The 25,813-nt window shown below is 44.0% G+C and overlaps 1 protein-coding gene across 2 annotated transcripts in view; it reads left to right on the top strand.

Moving 5' to 3' along the window:
* Positions 1-353: 353 nt before the first annotated feature.
* Positions 354-25,813, top strand: part of CDHR1 (cadherin related family member 1) — a 54,907-nt gene continuing 29,447 nt past the window's right edge. For both annotated transcript variants that reach the window (XM_081004932.1, XM_081004933.1), the window contains exons 1-9: positions 354-652; positions 1,404-1,499; positions 4,094-4,239; positions 5,281-5,331; positions 7,359-7,448; positions 8,257-8,343; positions 13,768-13,884; positions 17,984-18,127; positions 20,463-20,541. In XM_081004932.1, coding sequence (XP_080861058.1) covers positions 592-652; positions 1,404-1,499; positions 4,094-4,239; positions 5,281-5,331; positions 7,359-7,448; positions 8,257-8,343; positions 13,768-13,884; positions 17,984-18,127; positions 20,463-20,541 — 871 coding nt within the window. In that variant the 5' untranslated portion in view covers positions 354-591. The remainder of the gene's footprint in view (positions 653-1,403; positions 1,500-4,093; positions 4,240-5,280; positions 5,332-7,358; positions 7,449-8,256; positions 8,344-13,767; positions 13,885-17,983; positions 18,128-20,462; positions 20,542-25,813) is intronic.

Genomic DNA, 25,813 nt, shown 5'->3' with positions numbered 1-25,813 from the left:
AAATAATTATCTAGATTAACGAGCACTTCTCTTCGTTACATTTACATCCATCTTTCAGGCAAAGATTTCCTGGTTATAAGAATGCTACATGTTGCTGCTCACTCAGTAAGTCAAAGTTGATTTACTTTTGAGAATTTGTTCCATCAGCCTTTCGAGGGAGGTAAAAATTGTCCTTCCTTCCATTTCTGGAAAAAAGAAAAGCGAGGTTAGAAAAAAGAAGGAGAGGGATATTTCAAACCCTGGTTTTACCTTGTCTTTTCCAGATCTGGAAAATGTTTTATTGGGCGGTGTGAGTGCAGCGCACGACAATAACAGCCCCAGCAGAGAGTGATGTTGGTTCCTCCAAACTCTCTTGCAGAGAAATGAGTCCCAGAGCTCCTTGCAAAGTAATTGGTCTAATTAGGTGGAAGGAAGGAGCGCCTTTAAATTCCTTGGAAATTAAGACGCGTCATCCACTTAACATCTTAACATCTGCTCCTGCCTCTCCCCGCTGCACGGGGCTGAAGGACAGCTTACTGCCGGGTCTTTGGGGCCATAATTTCCACCCACCTGCCCCCAAACTCAGAAGATACTGACCCTTGCTTTGGGGGGATGAAGCATCTATGGCAGCTGCCCCCATCTTTGTTCCTCAATTTGATACATGTCTGCCTGGGTAAGTACAAAAAACCTCTTGGCTCCTTAAGAAACTATAGGACAGCAATGTACGCCTAAGCTTTGTTAGTAATCCTTCATAATGTGGCCTTGCAACTGTTTCTTGATAACTGTGTAAATAAATACTGCTTGCTGGCTGTCCCCCCTCCCCCCCCCCGATTGTATTACCTGTAGCTCCAAGTGGGCTGTTATTGATTCTTGATCTGTGATTAGAATGATAACTAATTTCATTTCATTTTTACTTTTTTTTTCTTTGAACTTTGCTGTTCTCTTGCAGCAAGTAAGTAATTATTTCATTATGGCTTCTTGATAGGCATCCCTGAAAATCAAAATGTTTTAGAATCTCCAATAGATTGCTTAGGGATTGCCTGGAGGTCAAAGATGCTCGTTTTGCAGTTAGTGAGCATTTAATGAAGGCTCATTCAACAAGCAGAAAACTTCAGACTGTCTGGTGGGATCCTGATTAATTCGTTTTCTGTGTGTTATATATACGGGTACATCTGTAATATGTTAACTGATTCATAGCCATTTGTATTATTAACCAGATAGTACAGGATCCCTTAAATACGGCCATAAACTTTCTAAAATGTAGATGTGATCTATTAGCATAATTGGATATATTGTGAACTCAGATTATTCCCTTGAGGGTTGATCTTTGCTTTGTACTCAGAGGCAGGCGGGGTAGCAAATTCATCTGTTTGTGATCTAAAGAATGCTTTTGTTTTGGGTTCTGTTTTCTTTCCGACCTGCAGCTCAGGCGAATTACGCTCCCTATTTCTTCGACAATGGAGCTAGCAGCACTAACGGGAACATGGCACTTCTCAGCCTTTCGGAAGACACAGCTGTCGGTCAGTCTTACGATATAGCCCACTCCTTTTTCAAAATAACAATATTAATTTGCTGGTTTCTTTTTCATTTGTTAAAAACTAAGAAAAGAGACTCAGTCGTATTTGTGCAGGTTGTGTCCACCTAAAAACTCTTCTTGTCTTTAAACTTGAAGACTTATCTATAAATGAAATGAGTTAAATGGGCCATTTGTGTAAGTAGCATTCATGTGCCTTCAAATGCATGTGTGTACACTATTTTGGCTGTAATTTTGCACAACAAATGGCGACACTCAGCCAATTCAATGGGGCCTGGGTGAGCACTGCGATGCAAGTGTTAGTAAACATGAATTTCCATTGGCCCTGCACACTTAAGCTTGTTTCTAGAACTTCCTTCCTAGAATGAGTTATCTATCTGGTATTTTTCACACAATTAACGCACAAGGGATTTGTTGTAGGACAGGAACATTACATTCGAATGGGTCAAACACAAAACTCCACTTCCAGCAGATGCCTGACTTTCTTTAACCAGAAATTTGCCAGTTAGGGGACCAGAGTTTAATTTCTTTTAATCATTCTCTCATAAATCAGTCCAAACATGCCAGCCTTCCATATTTTGCCTATCCAAATTCCTTCACCAAAACCATGGCTGGCACCCATCACCAGCTTTCCCTTCCCAGGCTTGAACTCTCCTTAGCAGTTGAATGCCACCATCTAAGCCTCTATCCACGTGCCCGCCCTCCACAATGTTCCTTTCTTGTGCACATCCCTGCACTTTCCAGACATCCCGGCAAATTCCTTTTCTTCCTGCACCGTGCCACATTCCGGCAAAGGGTAAGAAGCTAGGAAGAGCGAGTCATCTGGTCTGTCAGGACAACACGAGGATTATCCATCCCTCCCCCCACCACCGTAAGCGCAACGCTCACTCTCAGTAATAACGGTAGGTGGCCAATTCCGATTGGCTACATGCGAAATCCTCTCGCTCACTACGCGATTCTCGATTGGCCAGGATCATGTGGCGAGAGAGAGAAAACAAAATGATGGAGGAGGGAGCAGAGAAGTGGATCACCCTGGCTGTGATGTGCCACAGAAGAAATGAAAAAGATACACTGGGGTCTTGTAGACCTTTTGCACCCCCAAATTCCTCTCCCACTTTGCCCCATGCTTTTTGTGGGCATTACTTGGACCTACTCCAAACTATGTCTAGAGTGGCTGGGGAAACCCAGCTAGATGAGCGCCACAACTCCATAACCGCCTTTGACTGGACTTAACCATCCAGGGGTCCTTTACCTGTTTCCTTTTTTTTTTTTTTACTTTCCCATTCCTACTGTAGTTCCTGTTTTCCCTTCTCACCTGTCCAGAGTTTTACCTTTTTCATGGGCATTTCCTCCAGAGTTTTATTCAAGGCTTTTTTTTCAGCCGGAACTCACCAGAATTCAGTTCCTCTCAGGTGGTCGTCATTGCCATTGTAAGAGAACCAGGGAGGTGATGATGGTGAATTCCAGCATCACTTTTTCTAGAAAAATATCACTGGTTTTACTGCTCCTCACTGTACACCTGATATATTGACTAGGTAGGTAGATTAATGCCAAGATTCAGTTTCAGCTCACAAATCATAATGGACCTAGGGAAAGGCTTTTGTTTCCCCCTGCCCCAAGGGATGAAGACTGCTGTGTTTGCTTCTGTTTCCATTTGCTGGTGCCCACAAAGATAAGACTAATTTTAAATTCACTTTTCTTTTCAGCAAGAGGAGGCAGAAATGCCAAATATAGATTTTTTTTTAATTGGTGTTAATTCTGCACTGAGAAGTGTTCCCCGGGTGCTAATGATATGGAGAGCTTGTGCTGAGAAAGGTGTAAAAATTATCAGCCAGACACCAAGGCTGATCTGAAGGAGAAGCCGTAAAACCTTCCCATTTTAACATCCTATTAACATCCTGGCATTCGCACAACCAGTGAAACATCAGTTGATATCAGCTTGCAGGAGGGAGGCACGGAAGAGCAGGGCTTTTGGTCCTTGTTTGCTTGCAAAACAACAAAACAAAACAAAACAAAAACGCGAGAACTCCTTTAGCACGCCTAAGGTAAAGTATTGAAATTTTGCACCCCTGACAATTTTGCACTCAGGGCAACCGCCCCAAGCTACGACACTGCCTCTCACTGCTTATGAAATACTGTGTTTTGATGCATTTCCCTTCAAACTAGTTTCAATCTCAAGTGAGAAAAAGAATGACCTAGGTTTTTTCTTAAAGACAGCAATGTACTTCAATTTTTTTCACACACACAAATGTTACTCCAGTGGAACTTCAGTTGTCGAACGCTACGGAAGTCGAATGTTTCGGCTTTTGAACACCGACAACCCGGAAGTGAATACTTCCATTTTCGAACGCGCCTCAGAAGTCAAACAGCTTCCAAGGAGTGTTTCTCCATTTTTACAATGGATTTTGCCGACCAGCAATTGCACCTCAGTTGTCGAAAGTTTTGGAAGTCGAACGGTCTTCCGGAACAGATTATGTTCGACAACCGAGGTTCCACTGTATAACAACATTTGCAGTGGCTCTTCACAATACCCCCCAAAAGCAAATTTTTCTACAAGGTGTCCTAATCTCTCTCTTTCAGGTACACACGTGTACACGTTAAATGGAACAGATCCCGAAGGGGATCCGGTAACCTATGGCATGACCTTTGAATCTGGGTCAAGAAAGTACTTTGCTATTGATGAAAACTATGGAAATGTTACACTGATTGAAGAGCTGGACCGTGAGGTACAGTGCAATAAAGCGGAATCTATTTGTGGTGTCAGGATCAATTTAAGATGGTTGTTTGTGTCAGCTGTTTGTAGCTTAGTTCCCACTGAGCTGATAACCCCCTACCTGGGCTGTTCACTTAAAATGTCATGGGGGTGGGGCATTCACATAATCAAATTCATCTTTATAAAAAAAATAAAATCACACAAAGGAAACTAGGGAGAAGTTTAAGTTTAAGCCCATCTCCCTGACATGCTCTTTACTCTGTGCAAAGATTTTGTTTTCTTTTAGGGAGGAATATTCAACCATATGATCGTCTACCTGTGGTCTAAAATGGTTCAGTCCAGACACAGGTTTATTGCCTCCAGTGAAAATTTAGGGCCATATCTATCAATCATAGGACAACTGGTTATACCATCCATTAATTTGGGGGACAAAATGAGTATAATCAGTATGAAGCAAATGGCAGAAATAACGATAATTTTTTAGCCTCATTTTCAGCTTATAAAACATGGAATTTGAAAATTTGGGTGATTTGGGTTTATTGCAAACTTCCTAATATTTGTAAAGAATAGTTGTGGTATAATGTTTCACATAAATAAACATGCTAAAATAAAATGTTAGTAACCATAATTATGTCCACCAAAGGGATGTTTCCAAGAAGTCCACAAATTGAAGACAAACTCCATATATTCGAAAGGTTACTCTACAAACAGTTATAGTCAATGTGGATATTTACTCAGAATTAATTCCTGAATTCAGTTGGGCTTACTCCACAATAAAGGTGCACATGAACTTGCCCACACTTACTTGGGAGGAAGCCCCATTGAACTCAATAGATCATACATTTAAGCAGACATCCCTAGGTTTCTGCTGTTAATGGTCTCCTAACTCCGTTCTTCAGACAGAGTTATGTGTTACTTATTTAGCCAGCTAAAACAATACTACATAGAAAGCAAGAAAATATTTGATAAATGCTGTATTTTTACACTTCTAAAAATATGAGTCTTAGATCCCATCAACCCTGTGGACAACAATTCTTCTATTTTCTATTTTAAGAGAGAAGATGAGGTTGAAGTTGTCGTCAGCATCTCAGATGGCTTAAGTACGGTAAGTATTTCAAGAGAAAAGGGGTTTTCCTCACCGTTGCCTATTCATGTTCGATTCTGTATCAGATAATGGAAAAGGAAACAGTTGCCATTCTCCTAACTGCCAAATCAACCGCTTGGATATTTCCAAGGGATAGATTGTGGGATGTGAGGAATCACCCCTAGGTTTTTTGGTTTATCTGATATAAGTGTTTACAATGGTCTTTAAGATAAATTATAACCCACCCACCATTAGTAGGACTGGAATAATACTTGTAGTTTAATGGTGAATTTTGGGCATAACGGAGATGTAAAAGATTTGGATTATCATAAAAGATGCAGGAGGAAATGATTAACAATACGACACAGAAAGGGGAGGAAGGAAGTCCAGCAGATTCTTCAGAATCTTGTTTTTATGTTGTATATTGGATATGTGATTGTAAAACTTTGATCTGAAAACCAAATAAACATTTTTTTAAAAAAATCTATTATATTGGGGCAGTCCCCGGGCTCTTAGCCACCCTCCATATCTGTCCCAACCAGATCCTTGTAACTAATCACTCACTCAGACATGGGCTTCACCAAGACTCCAAGAGTGGGTTGGCACATGTGCATCTGACTCACGAGTAGACACAGATAAACACATTATTTCCATATTAAGGTTTTCTTAGTGGGAATAGCATCTTGTGAACAAAAAAAGGCAAAATCTGCACTGCATGGGGGAGTGGGTGAATGTTTAACTTCCTCACATTGGAGGGAAGCCCTCCCACATGTGGAGCTTTGAACCCTGGCCTGTGAATTGTTGGAAGAAAGAGGATAGAGATACACTCCCCCCAAAGGCTAGAAGTGTAGGTCCCTCAATGAAACGGATAAAATCGAAGAATCATAAAATTGTAGAGTTGCAAGGGACCTCGAGGATTGTCTAGTCCCATGGTTCCCAACGTGGGGCACATGCCCCACAGGGGGGCAATTTAATTTTTCAGGGAGGCAATTTGAGAATGAGTTATTAACAGTGACCTTTTTGCATTTCCTATGGTTCTAGGGGCCTCGTATACAGGGAGCCAGTGTGGTGTAGTGGTTAAGAGTGGTAGACTCGTAATCTGGGGAACCGAGTTCGCGTCTCCGCTCCTCCACATGCAGCTGCTGGGTGACCTTGGACTAATTACACTTCTCTGAAGTCTCTCAGCCCCACTCACCTCACAGAGTGTTTGTTGTGGGGGAGGAAGGGAAAGGAGATTGTTAGCTGCTTTGAGACTCCTTCGGGTAGTGATATCAAATCCAAACTCTTCTTCTTCTTCTTCTTCTTCTTCTACTACTACTACTACTATATAAATATATATTGCAACACACACATTAAAAAAATTTCTTAGTGATTTCTTCCTCAGTACAGTGGTACCTCGGGTTAAGTACTTAATTCGTTCCGGAGGTCCGTTCTTAACCTGAAACTGTTCTTAACCTGAAGCGCCACTTTAGCTAATGGGGCCTCCTGCTGCCCCCGCGCCGCCGAAGCACATTTTCTGTTCTCATCCTGAAGCAAAGTTCTTAACCCGAGGTACTATTTCTGGGTTAGCGGAGTCTGTAACCTGAAGTGTATGTAACCTGAAGCGTATGTAACCTGAGGTACCACTGTACTTCAACTGTCCTTTCGTTCTTTTATTTTTCTCTTTCATGGATGCCATGTTCTTTGGAAGCTTGTTTAGACCAAGTTAATGGCCTTTTAGGCCTTTTAGTGAACAGGAGTTCATTTTTTGAATAATAAGAATTATACGTCACGGCGGGGGTGGGCATCAGGATTTTAGAGATGCTTAGGTGGGGGCATGGTCCAAAAAGGGTTGGGGACCACTGGCCTAGTCCAACCCCCTGCAATGCAGGAATATGCAACTGTCCCATACGGGGATCAAAGCTGCCACCCTTGAGGAACTCTTGTTCTGATCCTAGTAGTTCTTAAAATGGTTGTCATTAGGGCTAAGATGCAGCCAAGTATGCATATGATCACTCCTTGGTATAAATCCACTTTCCTGTCTAAAATTGCATCATGTTCAACTTTAGGTGGCTGAGAAAGTCAGGATCCTTGTAACAGATGCTAATGACGAGAGCCCAGAATTTACCAACACACCATACATAGCCCAAGTCCTGGAGGTTGGTGAAACTTAACTCTGTCTTTTTAGCAAATGTAAACAGAGAGGAAATTGGGTTCGGCTACCCCATGATGAGCATAGCTGTAAGTTGTGCACTGGCTGCTTTTGTGGTAAGATTCAAGCAGTGTTGACATATGCAATTCCACTTCAAATGAAGGTTTCTGATGAGCTTTGCAATTTGATGATAATGTCGTTATCCCTTGTCTGGAAAGAAAAGGTGTCATTATTTTATTTCATTTTTAAAGTAAGGTAAAAAAGTAATAACAACTACTACAAACTGCCTTGGGGACTGGGAGGCAGCATTTGGTGATTTCCTGGGCGCTAGCCAATCAGTTACAGCTGCCCACTATCTGCTTCCCCAGGAAACTGCCCAAATCATTTTATAAGAGCTCAAAAAAGTAAGTTTGTATTGATCATTTTGAGAGCGTATCTAAAACTATTCCCACTGCTCTATAGAGGTTTCATCTGTCAAATGTTATGTCAGTTTTTACCCTGCCTTTCCGGAAACTTTCCCCAAGCTTTAGACTGTACACTTCAGTGCTCAGTGAAGAGTAAAAACAGCTGACATGGACATATTCTTCATTGCTCTGTCTCTCTCCTTGTTGCTGCTGTGATTTTGGGATGGATGGGGAAGGAATGAACTTGATTCTCTTTCCCCTTCTTCCCAATGCAATATCTCATTGTTCTCACTCTCTCTTTTTGCTTTCCTAACACATTACCTTCCCATCATAGGAGTATATTTATATTTTACTAATACCCCCTAATTTCTTATGCCCATCTCTGATTATGTTCTCTGTTTGGATTCACAGAACACACCTTCAGGCAGCAGCATCTTGAAAATTGAAGCCATAGACAGAGACACTGGTTCAGGGGGGAGCATAACCTACTTTCTGCAGGTAAATATTGACTTAGGTGTCAGGCACCCCAGGAATAAGACAAAGAGTGGACTGGAAGCACTGGGAGCCACTTACCATATTTTTCGCTCCATAAGACGCACTTTTCCCCTCTTAAAAAGTAAGGGGGAATGTGTGTGCATCTTAAGGAGTGAAAGCAGGTGGGAGGCTCTGCTCAGCGCTCCCTTTAAAGAGCCGCGCCTAGCGTGTGTGCGGCTCTTGGGGGCTTTTCCATGAGGAGGGAGAAGGGACTGACAGGCTGCCCTCTGTCCCTTCCCACACCTCCCAGAAAAGCCAGCAAGAGCCGCTGCCAGGCTCTGCTCAGCGCTCCCTTGTAAGGGCTCCCTTTCGTCATTCCTCCCGCTTTGCTGGGAAGCCAGCAGAACAAGAGGCGCTGTGCAGCTATCGCTCTTGCTCTTGCTCTGCTGGCTTCAGTGAGAGCCGTGCAGTTTGCTCTGCTGGCTTCTCAGTGAAGCGGGGAGGAGCGACGGAAGGGTTTAAAGCAAGAAAAGCAAGAGCTGCTTACATGCTCTGTGCAGAATATTTTTTTTCTTGCTTTCCCCCCTCTAAAAACTAGGTGCGTCTTATGGTCAGGTGCATCTTATGGAGCGAAAAATATGGTAAAATCCATCTCATGGTGTCTGTTTGTTTGAGTACCTTCTGACTATAAAGTTAATACTAAGAACATTAGAACTTCCATAATGATATAATGCAGGAATGAGGACCTTTGCCATTCCAGATATTGTTGGACTGCAACTCCCATCAACCTCAGCCGCCATCCTCCAGTCAAGGATGATGGGAGCTGCAGTCCAACAACATCTAGAGGGTCACAGGTTCCCCATCTATGAGCTCAGCTTGGTACAGCATGAGATAAAAATATTCTGAAATGATACTTGCAGGGCCAGGCTGTGCCCCCTCCGCCCAGGTGAGCTACCAATAAAGGAGACCACACAGTTGAATGGGATCAAATCAGGCCACAACTTTATTGACTTCAGATGAAGTGGTTTGGCATAGCCATTGGGTAAGCATTTATTTCCAGGCTGCCTACCAGAAATGACATCAGGGTCAACACCGGCAGCGGGGGTTCCTACGACTTACATCAAATAGGGGGATCCCCTCAGGGATCACCACCTCTAGGACCGCTGAGGCCCAAGCCCCTTGTCTGGCTAAATGGACAGAAGTAACTCCATCACAGATCCCTTTAATAGGTTACTCTATTTCTGGATGGGAAGGCCAGGGTACAACCCCCCCTTCCAAACCAGGCTAAGGTTAAAGGTAAAGGTACCCCTGCCCATATGGGCCAGTCTTGCCAGACTCTAGGGTTGTGCGCTCATCTCACTCTATAGGCCGAGAGCCAGCGCTGTCCGCAGACACTTCCGGGTCACGTGGCCAGCGTGACAAGCTGCATCTGGCAAGCCAGCGCAGCACACGGAACGCCGTTTACCTTCCCGCTGGTAAGCGGTCCCTATTTATCTACTTGCACCCGGGGGTGCTTTCGAACTGCTAGGTTGGCAGGCGCTGGGACCGAACGACGGGAGCGCACCCCGCCGCGGGGATTCGAACCGCCGACCATGCGATCGGCAAGTCCTAGGCGCTGAGGTTTTACCCACAGCGCCACCCGCGCTACTCAATGCCTAAACCTCTAAAAGTTGTGACAATTGCTACGAGGTAGGCAAAACCTCCAGGTCACAGCCAATTTGCCTGATAAGCAAATTCCTACCCAGCCCCATAAATGCGGCAACTACCACAGCCATAGCAAGGTCAATTCAATGAGTAAATGCAAAATTACTGGAGTTGGTTTGATCCGATGAAGAAGAGCTGGGCATCGGGGGCTGGTGCGGGCTGTTTTAAATCCCCCAGGCGTGGACCTGAGGGAAGCCTGATTGTTCCCTCCAGCCTGCCCCCAGAGAGCCTAGCCCTCTACACCAGCCTGCCATTTGCCAGTTTGGCAGGCTGATGCAGAGCAGGATTTGAAGCTCGTGGTCCAGCAAGGATCAGACCCTGATGCCCAGCCCTGCATCGTTGGTGGGAGGAGAGGCGCTGGCTGTTCCACAAAGCTGCCACACCCCTAAGAGTGGGTAAGCGGACTTGTGTGACTCAGAGGTTAGATGGGTAAAAGGTAAAGGTAAAGGGACCCCTGACCATTAGGTCCAGTCGTGGCCGACTCTGGGGTTGCGGCGCTCATCTCGCATTATTGGCTGAGGGAGCCGGCGTACAGCTTCTGGGTCATGTGGCGAGCATGACTAAGCCACTTCTGGCGAACCAGAGCAGCGCATGGAAACGCCGTTTACCTTCCCGCCGGAGTGGTACCTATTTATCTACTTGCACTTTGACGTGCTTTCGAACTGCTAGATTGGCAGGAGCAGGGACCGAGCAACAGGAGCTCACCCCATCACGGGGATCCGAACCGCCGACCTTCTGATCAGCAAGTCCTAGGCTCTGTGATCGCTGCAGCTGTCTGCCTCAGTTTCCAATTCATAAACTGAAAGCATCACTTATCTACCTCCCAGGGTTACTTGAGACGATGAGTTAGGAAAGGTTGTTTTGTGTATTGAGCTGCAGGCAAAAGTATGGTTTTGTGACCTTCTCATTTCCCCTCCCTACAGTGCAAAAAGCCATACACATTGCAGAAGACAGACATATCCTGGAAAGGGAGAGAGCAATTCTTAGAGATTTCTCTATTTGAAATATGACTTTTTACTTGTGTTTCTTTCTCCCTAATTTTTCTTTTCTTTTCTTTTCTTTTTTGGTACTGTTCACACATATGGGTTTTTTGAGTGCAGTATGAGCGCCACAACCCCAGAGTTGTTCGTGACTGGACTTAACTGTCAGGGGTCCCTTTACCTTTTAATGATACTTTGCCACAAGTGTATCAGTTGCCAGCTAGCTACTGTATACACAAGTCCTAATTTATTTGGCTGCAATTGTGTATCAGTGAATGACCCATCTAGGAGGGAGCAATATCTCAGTGGAAACAGTTCCGGTTCTTCTCATGGATTTTTTTTTTCCCTTTCAAAGACAAAACTTCAGTGCAAAAAAAGACACTGCCTACCTGAACTAATAGAGCTTGCAATATAAAAATCTCACAGCTGAGTAATTTTGATTCCCACCCAACTAGAGGTAAAAGAATCCATGTAAACCTATTCATTTTGGTCTTTCCTCAGACACTGGAGAGCTCACTAATCAAGTAGCTGCTTCTGAAAGCACAAATATTTAAGTAGGATTAAATCTAATCTTCTTAACAGGAGAAAAATACTGAAAGGAGAGAAACCATAAGCTGAGCATTGTGCACAGCCAAGGGAGACAGAAAGGCAATCATTCTTCTTTACCGAAAAGAGACCTTAGCATTTTTCGTTCTCCTTTTTTGAGCAACCCCTGTCCTAGTGTTCCAGATGATTAAGGGGCAAATATTACGGTCTTCTCGCAGATTTGCACCTCCTCAGAAAGCACACAGTACTATGGTGGTGAGCCTCCCTTTTGAACTTTTAAGCAAAGTTCTGAAGCCCCTTTTCTTTCACATAGTTTTAAACTTTGGTTGATTTTTTTGTTTGTTTCCACCATGCTGTTTATGTTTTGGTTCCATTTAAAAGCTCTCGGCTGTATTGTATTTCATTTTATTTTTTTACCGCAAAACACTCTGAGCGCCGAACAGTGGGGTATAATTGCTTTCACAAGTAACACAACAAAATCTCCTTACTGCTAAGCTGTCAGAAGGAGTGTTTCTAGCTGTCCTTTTACCTGAAATGAAACTCTATACATATTCTGGTAAAGCACATGTAACTGTATAAGAATTGTTATACTGCTAAAAATTGTGGGATGTGCCCAGAGGCAGGAAAGGAAGAAAAAAAACCACCCACCCTGTGTTTTGATGATGCTGTTACTGTTAAGTTGGCAGACTACAGGGCTGTATGCAGCTAATTCAGGAATCCCCAAACTCGGCCCCCCAGCTGTTTTGGAACTACAATTCCCATCATCCCTGACCACTGGTCCTGTTAGCTAGGGATGATGGGAGCTGTAGTCCCAAAACAGCTGGAGGGCCGAGTTTGGGGGTGCCTGAGCTACTGTGTCCCATCTGTGCAATTTTTTTTCCTGTTTATGTACCAGGACTTTACTCCCACTCCTCCCACTCCCCACATTTGCTCCAGAGGGTTGGAAGAACCCTTGGAACAGATTTAGGATGCACAGGGGAGGAGAGGGAGCGAAAATTTTGCTGCGCAAGCAGAAATCTTTGTGCGGAGAGAACATTCACATAGCGCTATCCTGGATACAACTCAATTGTCCTTTACAATAAATGGTTTGAGTTCATGAATAAGAATTACGGGAAGTCTGAGAATATTGCTGAGCCTGTCACAACATTCATAAATGCTGAGAGCTGGTCCTATACTATGTGCCCTCTGCCTCTCGAATCCTTTTGTCAGGTCGTATCACCAGCCCCTCCTCTGTGTTTCTAGATTGGCACTTGTAGAGATGACAAGGATTTCAAAAGGAAGTATTTTATAGGTTGGTGTAATGTTGTGGCAGGAAGGTAAACAGCATTTCTGTGGGCTCTGGTTTCCGTCAGTGTTCCATTGTGCCAGAAGCAGTTTAGGCCTGCTGGCCACATGACCTGGAAAACTGTCTGTGGATGAACACCGGCTCCCTTGGCCTGAAAGCGAGATGAGCACTGCAACCCCATAGTCGCCTTTGACTGGACTTAACTGTCCAGGGGTCCTTTACCTTTTACCTTACATCAACATAACTCCCTGTTGTACTTCCCCCTTCTTTGGACAATGCAAATAAATGGGTCTCACAATGGGGTGAGCACAGAAGCCTTGGCGGTTGCAGAGCATAAAGTGAGTAGAGTCTCCTCACTCAGAAAAAGACCCCTGACAATTAGGGTGGCCTTATGCCCTACTTTAAAGAGAACGGTCCTCTATTTTGAGGGCTGTCAGGTCATAGAAAGGGAGAGCTTTGAAGAGCAATTGGCAGCTGTGGGTCAGCAGACTGAACGAGTGACTCGAGTCACGCGGTGCCTTCCCCAGTATCGTGGGAAGCATGCACTTCTATTTAAACTATATCAATTATTTCTGAATTTGTGCCTCTACATAAAATTTACCGCATGCCAATTGGTGTCCTCTTTGGTAACGCAAATCTCCTTTCTCGGCAATGGGTAATTGGCCATGCTACTGTCAGAGGGGATGGATTCTGTGTTTGCTCCAGTTCGCTTCAGTCAGTTGACCTACTGAAGATTAAAACTCCATTTGTCTCAAGGAAATTCACATTTTGCAGAGTGCTCGTTCTTTTCACGGGCAGCCGCTTGTTCCCTGTGTTGCCGTAGGTCTTGTTCTTTCAGAGCAAATAGTATAAAGTTGGTTTCTGACAGCAGGAGGCTATCAACCTATGCATTAAAGACACACACAATCTTACATTTCTTTTCTTTTCTTCTAGAACATCCATACAAATAAGTTTACTATAGATCGCCACAGTGGTGTCCTTCGCATCAAAACCGGGATCACTCTTGACTATGAAAAATCCAGAACTTATTTTGTTACTGTGGTGGCAAAGGTATTTATATATTCTCCTGATCGTACTTTTCCAGCTGTGGGGAAAACTGTACAAGGGCAAGGAAAAGGACCCTTGCAGATGATAGAAATGGTGTGAGATCTAACAGGCCCGAAATAGCTTGTGACATCTAATATTTTCTCAACACTGGATCTACAGTACTTCTGCCAGTCTATCAAAGCAATCCTCGAGAAGTCTTGCTATGATTTCTCCTGGGGTTTACAGTGAAGGACATGGCCCAGTATCTTTCCGTATTCTTGCCGTGCAAAGTTCTGGAGAAATGGTTTATGGCAGCCAAACATATCCAGCTTTACCATAACAGAGTGAGTGGTATCCTGCAGAGTCTGTGGGTGCAAGATATCTGTGCACATTTTGAAAGAGATGGTGATGATTGGGCAGGGGTGGACAATTTCTCATCTTGAGAATGTATGGACCTCCCTTATTACAGAGCCAGGCCAATGGCCCATTTAGCCCAGACAGGTCCACTTTGTCATTTGAAGGGAGACTGCAATGGAAAAGTGCTGAATTAAAATACACCAAGAGCCTTGGTGTTATCACTTGTGGACAGAACCAAAATATGTGTTAATTCGCTTGCCAATGCCAGGGTGTCTATACCAGGGGTCAGCAACCTTTTTCAGCCGTGGGCTGGTCCACCGTTCCTCAGACCATATGGTGGGCCAGTCTATATATATATATATATATATTTGGGGGGGGTTGAACAAATTCCTATGCCCCACAAATAACTCAGAGACGCATTTTAAATAAAACGACACATTCTACTCATGTAAATACAAGCTGATTCCCAGACCGTCCGTGGGCCAGACTGAGAAGGTGATTGGGCCACATCCAGCCCCTGGGCCTTAGGTTGCCTACCCCTGGTCTATACTGTCAACATTTTTTAAAAAAATTACCACTGCCGTATATATAATTATTGCTGTCTGTACTTTTCTGTATCTTATTTTTCTCTGACTGCACTTCTAAATGCACACACCAACCATATTCCTGAAACTTAGCCTAATGCTAATATAGACCATGAAAACCTATGTCGTATTATTTTCATTTATTTTTGAAATCACTTTTATTTAGTTTTACAAATACAAAACCCAGATATATATCCATATAGAGAGATTCCTTCGAATCTCAGGACTTCCCCCCGCCCCTTTCACGGGGTCCCATTTTGAACATTTACAACTGCATATTCTTCCATACTCTAATTTTTATATCAACCCATTTTGTCCATTGTAATTGTTACACTACAAGTGAAATAAAAATCCTGCCAATGTTTCCATCTGCTTACAGTGGTCTCCTAAATAACTTATAATTTTTTCCTGTTCTTTTATAAAGCTTTTGTCCTCTTGGTTTCTGAGTTTTCCAGTCAAGTTTTGCTATTTTGGCATAGTCCATCAGCTTGCTTTGCCATTCTTTTCTCATAGGGACCTTGCCTTTTCTCCATCTCTGAAAAGTTATGTCATACTAAAAGTGTATTTATGGTATCACAAGCCCATATATAGTACCATTATATATGTTTCAGTTATCCCACATAAGCTGGAAATATTAAGAGTTGTAACCAGCAGGTCTCTTTGTTGCATTGCAATCCTGTTGTGTAGTCAGGTGTGATCCATTGTTGTGGTTGCCCATTTTTAACTTCAAGTCCAATAAGAGCGGGTGAGGAGGAGCACTACTATGGATCTGGCCTCCTGGCAGTAGTGTTTCTGCTGTGTACTGGGATGGCCGGCTTTGGCCTGGGCAGGAAGGATAAAATATTATTATTATTATTATTATTATTATTATTATTATTAGTCAGCAGCATAGTTGGGACGGTTCAAGTGCATCAGTTAAGCTAATCTGCTGGTCTTGCCTATATGGCCCAAACTTGCTACCTATCCTTGCTGTTCTGGGATAGCTCAGTCAGGAGAGTACAAGACTCTTTAATCTCAGGGTTGTGGATTCGAGCCCCATGTTGAGCAAAAGATTCATGCATTGCAGAGGGTCGGACAAGACGATCCTCGTGGTCCCTTCCAACTCTACAATTCTATGATTTTATGTGGCAATGTTACCACCGCTGGGAGGCCATATCTACAACAGCAACCTTCCTCACCATACACTCCTGTTTACTTTAAAAAATATTTGTGAACAATAAACCTACCCTGCACATCTCAGTATGAAGGCTGGGTTAGACTCCTGTTCCCTGACATCCTACTTTTCTGGGTTCAGGAAGTTTTATACATGAGAGAGAGCATTCAGTCAAAAGGTTCCTCCACCTTCATTCTGAACTTGGACAATCCAAGATGGACTGTTATCTCATTATATTTCTGAATACCATTTACAAGCTTTTAGACATCAATCTGTGTGGTGTGGAGGAGGAGGAGGAAATGAAATTGGGGTGTGTGGGGAGAAGAGAGTAATAATTAACTGAAAACAGATTTGTGCAGATCTGTGACTCCTTTGTACAGATGCTTTGTACATTCCAGTGTACAGGCCAATTCCCCTGGCCCAAGAAAGGGTGGAATGGACATAGTGACTATATGAGCTAAAGGTTTCGGGGCATAATCTGGTTGTTTGTGTAGATGATCTCTAAAGTTCAAAGCCCTGCTCAGCCATGATGATCACTGGGTGTTGAAAGGCTCCTCCTGGCTACATATGTCAAATTGACTCCTTAATTGCCTATGTTGTGCCTGCAGCTCCAGCAGGAGTCAATTCTCTCACAGTCCATAGAGGCTGTTTGCACTTTGATTATACCATCACAAGGGAGTCTCTAAGGGACTCCAGTCCTCTGATTTTTCCTTCAGAAATAATGTTGCCAAGATCAGTGGGGTCTTACCATCATGTCATGGCCTGTATTTAAGGATTCTGGGTAAATTCAGCCTCTGGTACCCTATAGGAGAGCGGAATTTTCCGACTTAGCTACCCTTTGACCAGTTGAAGCTCAAATCTGCAAACCTTTCAAAGAAAAGCAAACAAAGCATATGTGATGGATTTACCTCGGCTGAGGAACAAACAAGAGCAATTAAAAATAAAGCAAAATTGAGAAATGTGTAGAAGCATTTTGTATACTGCTGGATTCATATTCCAAATGAGTCATTGAGATATTGCAAATGGGTCGTTGGCAACAAGTGTTTGTTCTTTGCTTATCGTATATTCTGCAGAGAGGATAAATTCAGATGAATTGGGGGGGGATACTGGCTGGTAATTTGATACCACTGATATTGTGCTGACACAGCGAAAGGCTTGCATCCATGAGGAGCACTGCAATAAATCCTTGGTCCAGTGACAGTAACCATTGTCACCTTGGGTGTGGTCCCCGGGGAAAAGCCTCTCTCCTTAGAATCCTGGGGATGTAGAATCTTGGACACTTAAGGTCAGGCCTCCTCAGAAGTAGTTAATAGAAGAAAAGCTGAAAATGAGGGGGGAACTTCCTATGGTTCAGGAAATGAGCCCCATCTATCTGTGCCAGATCAGATATTTCCTATTTCCATCAGTTCTGGTGTACGCATAATTTTCAACATGTCCAGTTAGTCTATTCTACCAGGAGCAGAGCAATTGTCAGGCTTCACGGACCCTTTTGCCGTAGATAAGCAGGCCAAAGTGAAAAGAGTTGCTTACCATTTAAAGAGTCTTTAATGATCACAGCAAAAGACCAACACAGCCATTCTCGAAATGACGGTGTTTCCAATTAAGGTTTCCACCCACTTCCCCCCTCGTCATTTCTGCGCCTTGCAACCTGATCTTACAACCATTGTGCCTTTTGTGCAGCCACCTTATGTGCTCTACGTGTCCTTGGACTGATAGGCTGGACAGTCTCCGGTGAGAGAGAGTCTGTTAGCTCTATCTCTTCCTGTTCTACTTCACTTTGCTGTTCAACCCCCAGTTCATCCCAACTTTTGTCTTCAGAACTGTGCCCTTCTGCAAACCATTGTTCCAAATCTATACTGTCCTCCTGCTCCTGGGTAGCTTCAGGATCCAAAGAGAGGGGGAGGCTCCCACCATTCCTCATCAGAGCTGTACTTCTCAGCCTGGTCTCTCACTCCAAATGAGTGGAGCACATTTTGTGTGTGTGAAATGCAAAGGGATCCTAAGATCTTGGAACTGTTTTACATCCTAGGATGGCGGCGGCAAGCTCCGTGGCAACAACAAGGTGTTCTCAGCCACAACCACTGTCACAATCAATGTGGAAGATGTTCAGGACACACCTCCGATGTTTGTCGGCACTCCCTACTATGGATATGTCTATGAGGACACTCTGGCCGTGAGTACCGCAAGAATCATTTCTTGTGCACCCTGCCAAAATGATGTAGCTTCTGCAACAAATAACTGGAGGGGGGAGGATGCAAAGTGCACATGTGCAAGGGGATTGCTGATTTCCTTTCTGACAGTGAGTGCTCCCCACAAAATGTCCAAGGTCCCTGGACCTTAAGGGGTCACTTTTCAGGTGAGTTGTCAGAAACTGGGCAGAGGAGGAATGGTGGAGACTGCCTCCCCAGCCTGACCCTTTGAGAGGAGAAGAAGATAGTTCAGAATTACATCAGGGGTTTGAGGGAGGTCACAGCTCAGAGGCAGATGAGGGGGGAAGCTGGGAAATAATGGGAGAGGAGGAGGAAGAAGCACAAGAGGGGGGACAGCTGACAGACACAGTGTCTTTAGAAAGCATTCCAGAACCCCCCCTCTCCCAGAACCCGGCAAGCATTGAAAGTATGAGAGCAAAGAGCTCAAAGGCAAAGGACACTTTTCAGCACCTGTGGCGAGGATGCAAGAGGAAGTGGGAGAGATGGAGGGGGTGGAGACTGACTCAGAGCAATGCCATTATTCTGAGAGGCTGCATTCCAAGCCTCTCTCTGTGAATATTGAATAAAAAGCAGATGGTGAGGACTTTTCCTTGTCTTGTCCATTCCTGGCAACCTGCTGTGGGGGTTGGGTCCTCTGATGCCTGACAGGAGTGTGGGCAGCTCCTGCTTCAAGAGGAGGCTGAAATATCCTTTCACCCCACTTTACGTGGAGTGGATTATATGTGCACCTTTGGATTACGCTTGATGCTCAGAATTAATCAATTAAAATCAGATCATATTGAAACTGCATTAAGTTTCCCAAGTGTTTTTGGAAAGACAGTAGGCGGAAAGGAGATGAACAAAGAGAGAGTTGAAGCAGACTGGGGAAAAACACGTACCATAAATGGCTTAGCAGAAGTATTGCTTAGACAAGCCGTGTTCTTACAGAATTAATTTATGATGCTCAGATATAACGGAGGGTTGTAGCAGGATTATACGCACACGTTGTCCCCAGCTATTTGACTTTGCCAAATGGCAAGGCCAAGCCTGCTTAATGTCCAAATTAAACTTACGTAGTACATCCACTTGCGTTTTCAACCTCGGCAGAAATCTAAGTTCAACCTGCAGGAGCTTATAAGGTTTGGTTAATCCTGGTTTAGCTTGTGCAAGTGGATATAAAATTCTCCAGAGCTGAAGCGAGCTCATAGTTTAGCTCTGTGGTGCTGCAACTTGCTGTTCAAAGCATGTTTATGGAGGCTTCCACCTCCACAATCTGCAGTTATTTCTGTAGACACTGGTACTATATATCAGTGCCCATATTGTTGTAGCCTGCCCAGTTAGAGGGCAGGAGAGAATGATTTTGAGGAATATTGGAGGTGTTTTTCATGCACTTCATAATCCTTGGCAATAAGAGGTGCTATAAAGCTGTGAAACATAATAATTTACTTTGTGCTGCTATTAACCAATGATCTGGAAATGCCTATAATTATTAAATACGCTGAGTTGTATGTGGTTTTTTATGGAGCTCACAGAGGAAATCAGGGATAATTAAGCATTAATCACCTCCACTGTGAGCCCCATAACCAAAAATATTATCATATTATAATGATGGAAAATGATGGGAAAACTCACCTCTTTCCCTGCTTAGTATGTCAGAAACTCCACATAGTAAAATGCTCTTTCCAGGTTTACTATTATTTACAGATCCAGGTGTTGCCCATTAAACTTGCAAAGGGAGTGGATTTTCAGGTCGAACGTTCTTTTCTCTTTTTTTAGCATATAGCTTTCTTAGCTATTGAAGAGGATTTCTTCCTAAAGCACTTTTCAAAGCTCTGCAATTCCGCCCCCCCCCCAAGCTTTCTAAATAATTGCAGAAGGATGTGTCTCGCTCATTATAGTCCAAGGCAACTCTGAGATGTGGTCATCCCCTCCTATCACTGAGCAAAAAGTTGCTGGTCCTTACTTCTTCCACCAGAGATATTGAAGCTCCTTGATTTGTTTTCAGCTGCTTGAACTTGGTCTTGCCGTGTTCTCTGCTAAAATACATCATAAAAAAATATAGAAAAGTTATTCTCTGAGCAGAACTACAAATACAGAACAGGACCTTTAGCTCCTCTCTCTTTAATCATTCACCATATCATGCCGGTGAGCTTGTGTTTGGCAAGGCTGTTTGGAAGTAGAGTGCTCAGTTTATATTGTGTTGCCTGTCTACATGGGAGAGAGCTGATGCATTAGGTTGGCTTGGAGTTATATTTTACAGCAGTTTTACCTCCCTGTGCTCCCTGTTTTCTTTCCCTCTTTCTCTCTCTCTCTTTCCAGGGTTCTGAGGTAATAACAGTTGTTGCTATTGATGGGGACCGAGGGAAGCCTAATGACATTCATTACCGTCTTATGAATGGTAGGTTTACTGGGTTGGTTTGAAATCCTAAAGGAATACCTAAAGCCATCGAACTCACTGTTTAGTTTCATATATGCAAGGAAGCCTATCAGATATAGAAGAACAGGTATACTTAATATTGCTTTGATTTGCTGTAAAGCTTATTATTGATTGATTGATTGATTGATTGAATTTATATACCGCCCTATACCCGGAGGTCTCAGGCCAGTTCAAAGAACAAAATCAAGATATAAAACCACAAAATATATAATCAAAATAGATATTCACTCTCACTGTGTCTAAGAAGGCACAGGGAGGTTCTAGGAGAGTCAAAGGCTTCTCCCAACATGGTGCCCTTCAGACTACAATGCCCTTCAGCCCAATGGTCAGGGATAATACGAGTTGTACACATCGGAAATGGGCATATTGGCCTCTCTGGGACTCAGCTATAAAACTGCAAATGAAACATTTAAAATGTGTTGTAAAATGCAATATACAAATGCGACTATGATTCTATGATTCTATGATTCTATGATTCTATGACTCTAGATGGCGACAGTAAGCTATGCCAAATCCGATGTATTTTTCAAAACTTTTTTTTGGGGGGGGGGTAAGCATTTTCACAGCGTTTTGGTTTTTTTATGTGTGTGTAGATTCCACCCATGTCTGCCTGTATGTTGGCAGGCCTGTTTCTCCTCTTTTAATGAATTGCATTTGGTTATGAGGATGTGATGATGAGTGAACCAATTTTAAACCACTGGGCAGGATTGCCGGTTGGCCGAGACTGTTGCAGGGATGATGCTTGAGAGCCGAGGGCCAGTTTGTGACAGATCATGGGGAGTACAATTGTATGAGATAAGATCTGGGTCTAGCAGTTCTTAGTGGAGACAGAAAGCAGTACAATGCCAGTGGAGCTCTGATGTCACAGTGGAGCTCAGATAGACACGGGGTGACAGGAGCAAGGTTTTCCTTTTTTATTTTTCAATTTACATTTTATATCGTCTTAATGAATTTTTTGTTATACAGTCCCAAATGACAAAGGTTTTCAGTCCAAATGAAGTAGCCTGCTTCCTTAACTCTGGCCCCTCCACACAGAGACTATATTTCTACTTTTACCCTGGACAGCCAAGCTAGACATGATAGATTAAATCCATATGGGAGTTAGTCTATTATTTGAAGCTGCTATTAGTGGTGGGGTTGCGGGGGGGGGGGGGGAGCCAAGTACAGCATGGCATTATCTGCAGAATATTTACCCTCAAACTAAGGATTATTTCACACGTAACTTCTATCTTCATATTGAGAAAAGGACGCATTTTGTAATGTCAAGTACCTGGTGTGTGAAGGATGATGTTGAGAGTGCCTTTTTTACCTGGAATCCTCCTAACTGTACCTTTGGGAGATAGCGCAACCTGGCTAGCTCAGACTACAAGTGATGGCAGCAGACTCTGTTAATTTAAGTGGCTGCCGGCCCCAATCACGTTAACAACAACAACAACAATAATTAATTAATTTATACCCCGCCCATCTGGCTGAGTTTCCCCAGCCACTCTGGGCAATCGAGTGTTAAAAACAATACAGCATTAAATATTAAAAACTTCCCCAAACAGGGCTGCCTTCAGATGTCTTTTAAAAATAAGATAGCTGTTTATTTCCTTGACATCTGATGGGTGTTCCACAGGGCGGGCACCACTACCAAGAAGGCCCTCTGCCTGGTTCCCTGTAGCTTTGCTTCTCGCAATGAGGGAACCGCCAGAAGGCCCTCGGCGCTGGATCTCAGTGTCTGGGCTGAACGATGGGGGTGGAGATGCTCCTTCAGGTAAACAGGACCGAGGCCTTATAAAAAAGGCTGTATAAAAGTGGAAGTTGTGGGAAAAAAGGGGGGAATGCAAGTGAGAAGAGAAGCAGGGGTGGAGGAAGGGGGTGCGGTGGGGGCAGACCACCCCAAGTGTCTTCACTGAGGGGGGTGACATTTGGTGTGCCGCTCGTCCACGACTCCCAAGCCTACCCCGAGCTGTTGGGGGAAGGGGGGGAGCTGTGCTGCTTTGCCAGCAGCATTCCCCCCTTCCCCCTTCGTTTTGAGAGCCTTGGGAGTCCCGGGCAGGCGGCACACCGAATGTCCGCCATTGGTGGCTTGCTCCACCCTCGGCTACAGGGCACATGTGCCACTCCATGTACCCGAGCGGCTATCCCGTGCCTGGGAGGGCAGCCTCCAAATCCGTGCCCCCCTCGGGAGCGCACCCACCCTGGGCAGTGTGGGCATATGCTCTGCCACTGAAGAGCAGAACCTTCCTTCCTCACTTCTGCAGTTTATCTCCTCACAGATTGTCTCCCAGGTATTGTTTTCCCCTCCCTGAAAGTCTTGCTTTCAGTTTTGGGGTCCAAACTGTGGGGGCCAGGGGAAGAGAGGTATAGAACTGGAATGGGAGAGTGCAGCTCCCTTCATCTGCATCCCATTTTGCTCTTCAACCTCTCTCTCTCTCTCTCTCTCTCTCTCTCTCTCTCTCTCTCCGAATTTATATGTGATTGGGGCACACCCAGTTTCAAGGAATAGGTTTTCTGCCGTTTGACTTTCAGTCGCTTTATAAGAATGACATATGGGCACGCCTCAATTCGTTCCAACATTAATTTGCGTTTTTATCCGGTCTTTTCCATTCCTCTGCAATCAGTTAATTTTGCACGTCTTAGGTTGCACTTCATTATCTGCCAGTGTGAAAATACAGGGTGAGTCTTTTAAAAGAGGCCCCGTGGAACATGTGTACTCTGTATCCATGGGGCCTCTTTTAAAGGACTCACCCTGTATATGCATTTAAATTGCTGTGGCTGTTTTTGCATAGCACAAAACAGACACGCATATCATGGCGAGTTATTTAAACGACGAATTACTTTCCTTACATGTTGTAACAACAGATGCAGGTTTTCTGCATACTTGTTCTTCCACAAGCTTTTTGTACCATCTCAGTCCCATGTGATGTTTCATACCTGTTACCCAGTGGAATTGTAGGAAGGTCTATTATTCTTATTAAAGAATAAATAATGCTAAATCATTGAAAGGAAGTTTATATTTTATACGCAGGCAAATCCTCCAGAAAACACATGATGGACCATGCTCTGAATTATCCATTTCCACATAGCAATTAGGCAGTGAATAGCATGATATATGAGCACTTGAAACTCCTATTGACTTCATTTCCATTGTAGTCAAGCTTTCCTTTTCTGCCCTATGAATCTTGATAATGGCCCTCCACATAAGTCAATTCGTGTTCAGTGTGAAGTCTAATGCCTTCTAATGAAGTCACAGTTATTGCAGATATTAGCAAAATGAGACATTATTGGACAGTTTTCAAAATGAGCATCAGTATTAAATTAGAGAAGGAAACAGAGAAGAATATTGATTATGTTTTCTTTAACTGGATTTCCTACACTCCTAGTTTCAAACTAGGCTTGGCTAAGCTACAGAACGTGTTTCATCCCCCGTATGAAAATTCTGAACACATGCTGCACTCCTGTTGTACTGAACATGTTGAACGCGCATGCACCAGTCAGGGTCGTATGCATGCAGCTCTGGTCAGAAAACCAGAGGATAGCACTGATAATTTTTTTGTCAGGTCTGAAGGGTAGGGGAACAGGGAACAGGGGCACTCAATCTCCCTATGGCAGTGCCCAGATGTTGCACTGCTTGAGAGTAGACCTGAGTCAGTGAGATTTAAGGCCTGGGGTGAGATTTCTGAGGGACAGGAGCTCATGCTCTACTGTGGGTTCCCTAGTTTATCTGTGCTAGGACATGGGTGGTGCTGTGGTCTAAACCACTGAGCCTCTTGAGCTTGCCGATCAGAAGGTCGGCAGTTCGAATCCGCATGCCGGGGTGAGCTCCTGTTGCTCTGTCCCAGCTCCTGCCAACTTAGCAGTTCGAAAGCACGCCAGTGCAAGTAGATAAATAGGTACTGCTGCAGTGGGAAGGTAAACAGTGTTTCTGTGTGCTCTGGTTTCTGTCACACCAGAAGTGGTTTAGTCATGCAGGCCACATGACCCGGAAAGCTGTCTGTGGACAAACACCTGCTCCCTCAGCCTGAAAGCGAGATGAGTGCTGCAACCCCATAGTCACCTTTGATTGAACGTAACCATCTAGGGGTCATTTGCCTTACCTTTTACCTTTATCTGTGCTATGAATAGGAGAGCAAACTGTATGGATGTCATTTTGGAGAATGCACTCAGAGATTGCTGCCAGCCACCTTCAGTGATGCTCTGGTGAAGGGATTGAGCTTGAAGTGAAGGTACATGTTTGCTTTTAGACTGCCTGGCCTTCACAACTCTATCTCTCCCTTACAGTATCCTGTTGCTAGGATCAGAGGGTCAGAAAATATTCAAGCTGAGCTGAGGTTGCTGTCAGTGCCCAGGCATGCACAAAGGCATGCATTGTGCCAGCACATGCATGCACATTGACAGCAATGTATGCTCAACTGCAACAATTTCTGGCTGCACATGGACCTGGGATAGCTCAGTCGCTAGAGCATGAGACTCTTAAGCTCCATGTCATGGGTTCGAGCCCTATGTTGGGCAAATGATTCCTGCATTGCAGGGGGTTGGACTAGATAACACTTGGACTCCCTTTCAACTCTACCATCCTATGATTCCATGCAGTGCTATTTTTCTAGAAAAAGAGGTGCCAGAACTCACCACGAACACCACCTTTGTTCTATTTTCATGGCAATGGTGCCCACCAGAGAGGTGCCGGAACTGAGTTCTGGCAAGTTCTGGCTGAAAACAAATTCCTGATTCTATGATTCTAGCAGCTGGCCAAGCATATAATATTTTGATTGGACCAGTAAACTTAGTAGTAGCTTGGAATCCTACCTGGTGCTGAACTTTGTCAGAAATCTCATGTATGCCGTTCCTGTGTGTGCATGATTCCTTATCTTTGTGGAAGCTTAACTCTGTGTGCATATGTCACTAGCTAGATTTCAACCAATTATGGTATGAGAGGTAAAAATTGTAGTTGTTTAGAGAGATGATTGGAAGAGAGACTTCTTTTATCCTACCCATACTTCCATGTATGGCAGAAATGTGGTTCTGTGTAATTGAGGACTAGACTCAATATTTTCTCTAGCACCTTCCTTTTTCTATTTGGCTGTGAAGCAAAAAGATGGTCACTCTTTCTCTAGGTCTGCAAAATATTCTGATTTATGTATGTATACATCACCAATATTTATTTGCCCCTTTTTGGCCACATACAACTCAACAAGCCAATCCACATTGGTCTGGTGCTGGTTCTAGATTGGGTGAATCATGAGCAGCC

The sequence above is a fragment of the Podarcis pityusensis genome (genome assembly GCF_964106645.2).
Source record: "Podarcis pityusensis genome assembly, chromosome: 5".
NCBI classification, from domain to species: domain Eukaryota; kingdom Metazoa; phylum Chordata; class Lepidosauria; order Squamata; family Lacertidae; genus Podarcis; species Podarcis pityusensis.
The sequence above is the reverse complement of the archived record's forward strand: the minus strand, read 5'-3'. Positions and strand labels throughout refer to the sequence as shown.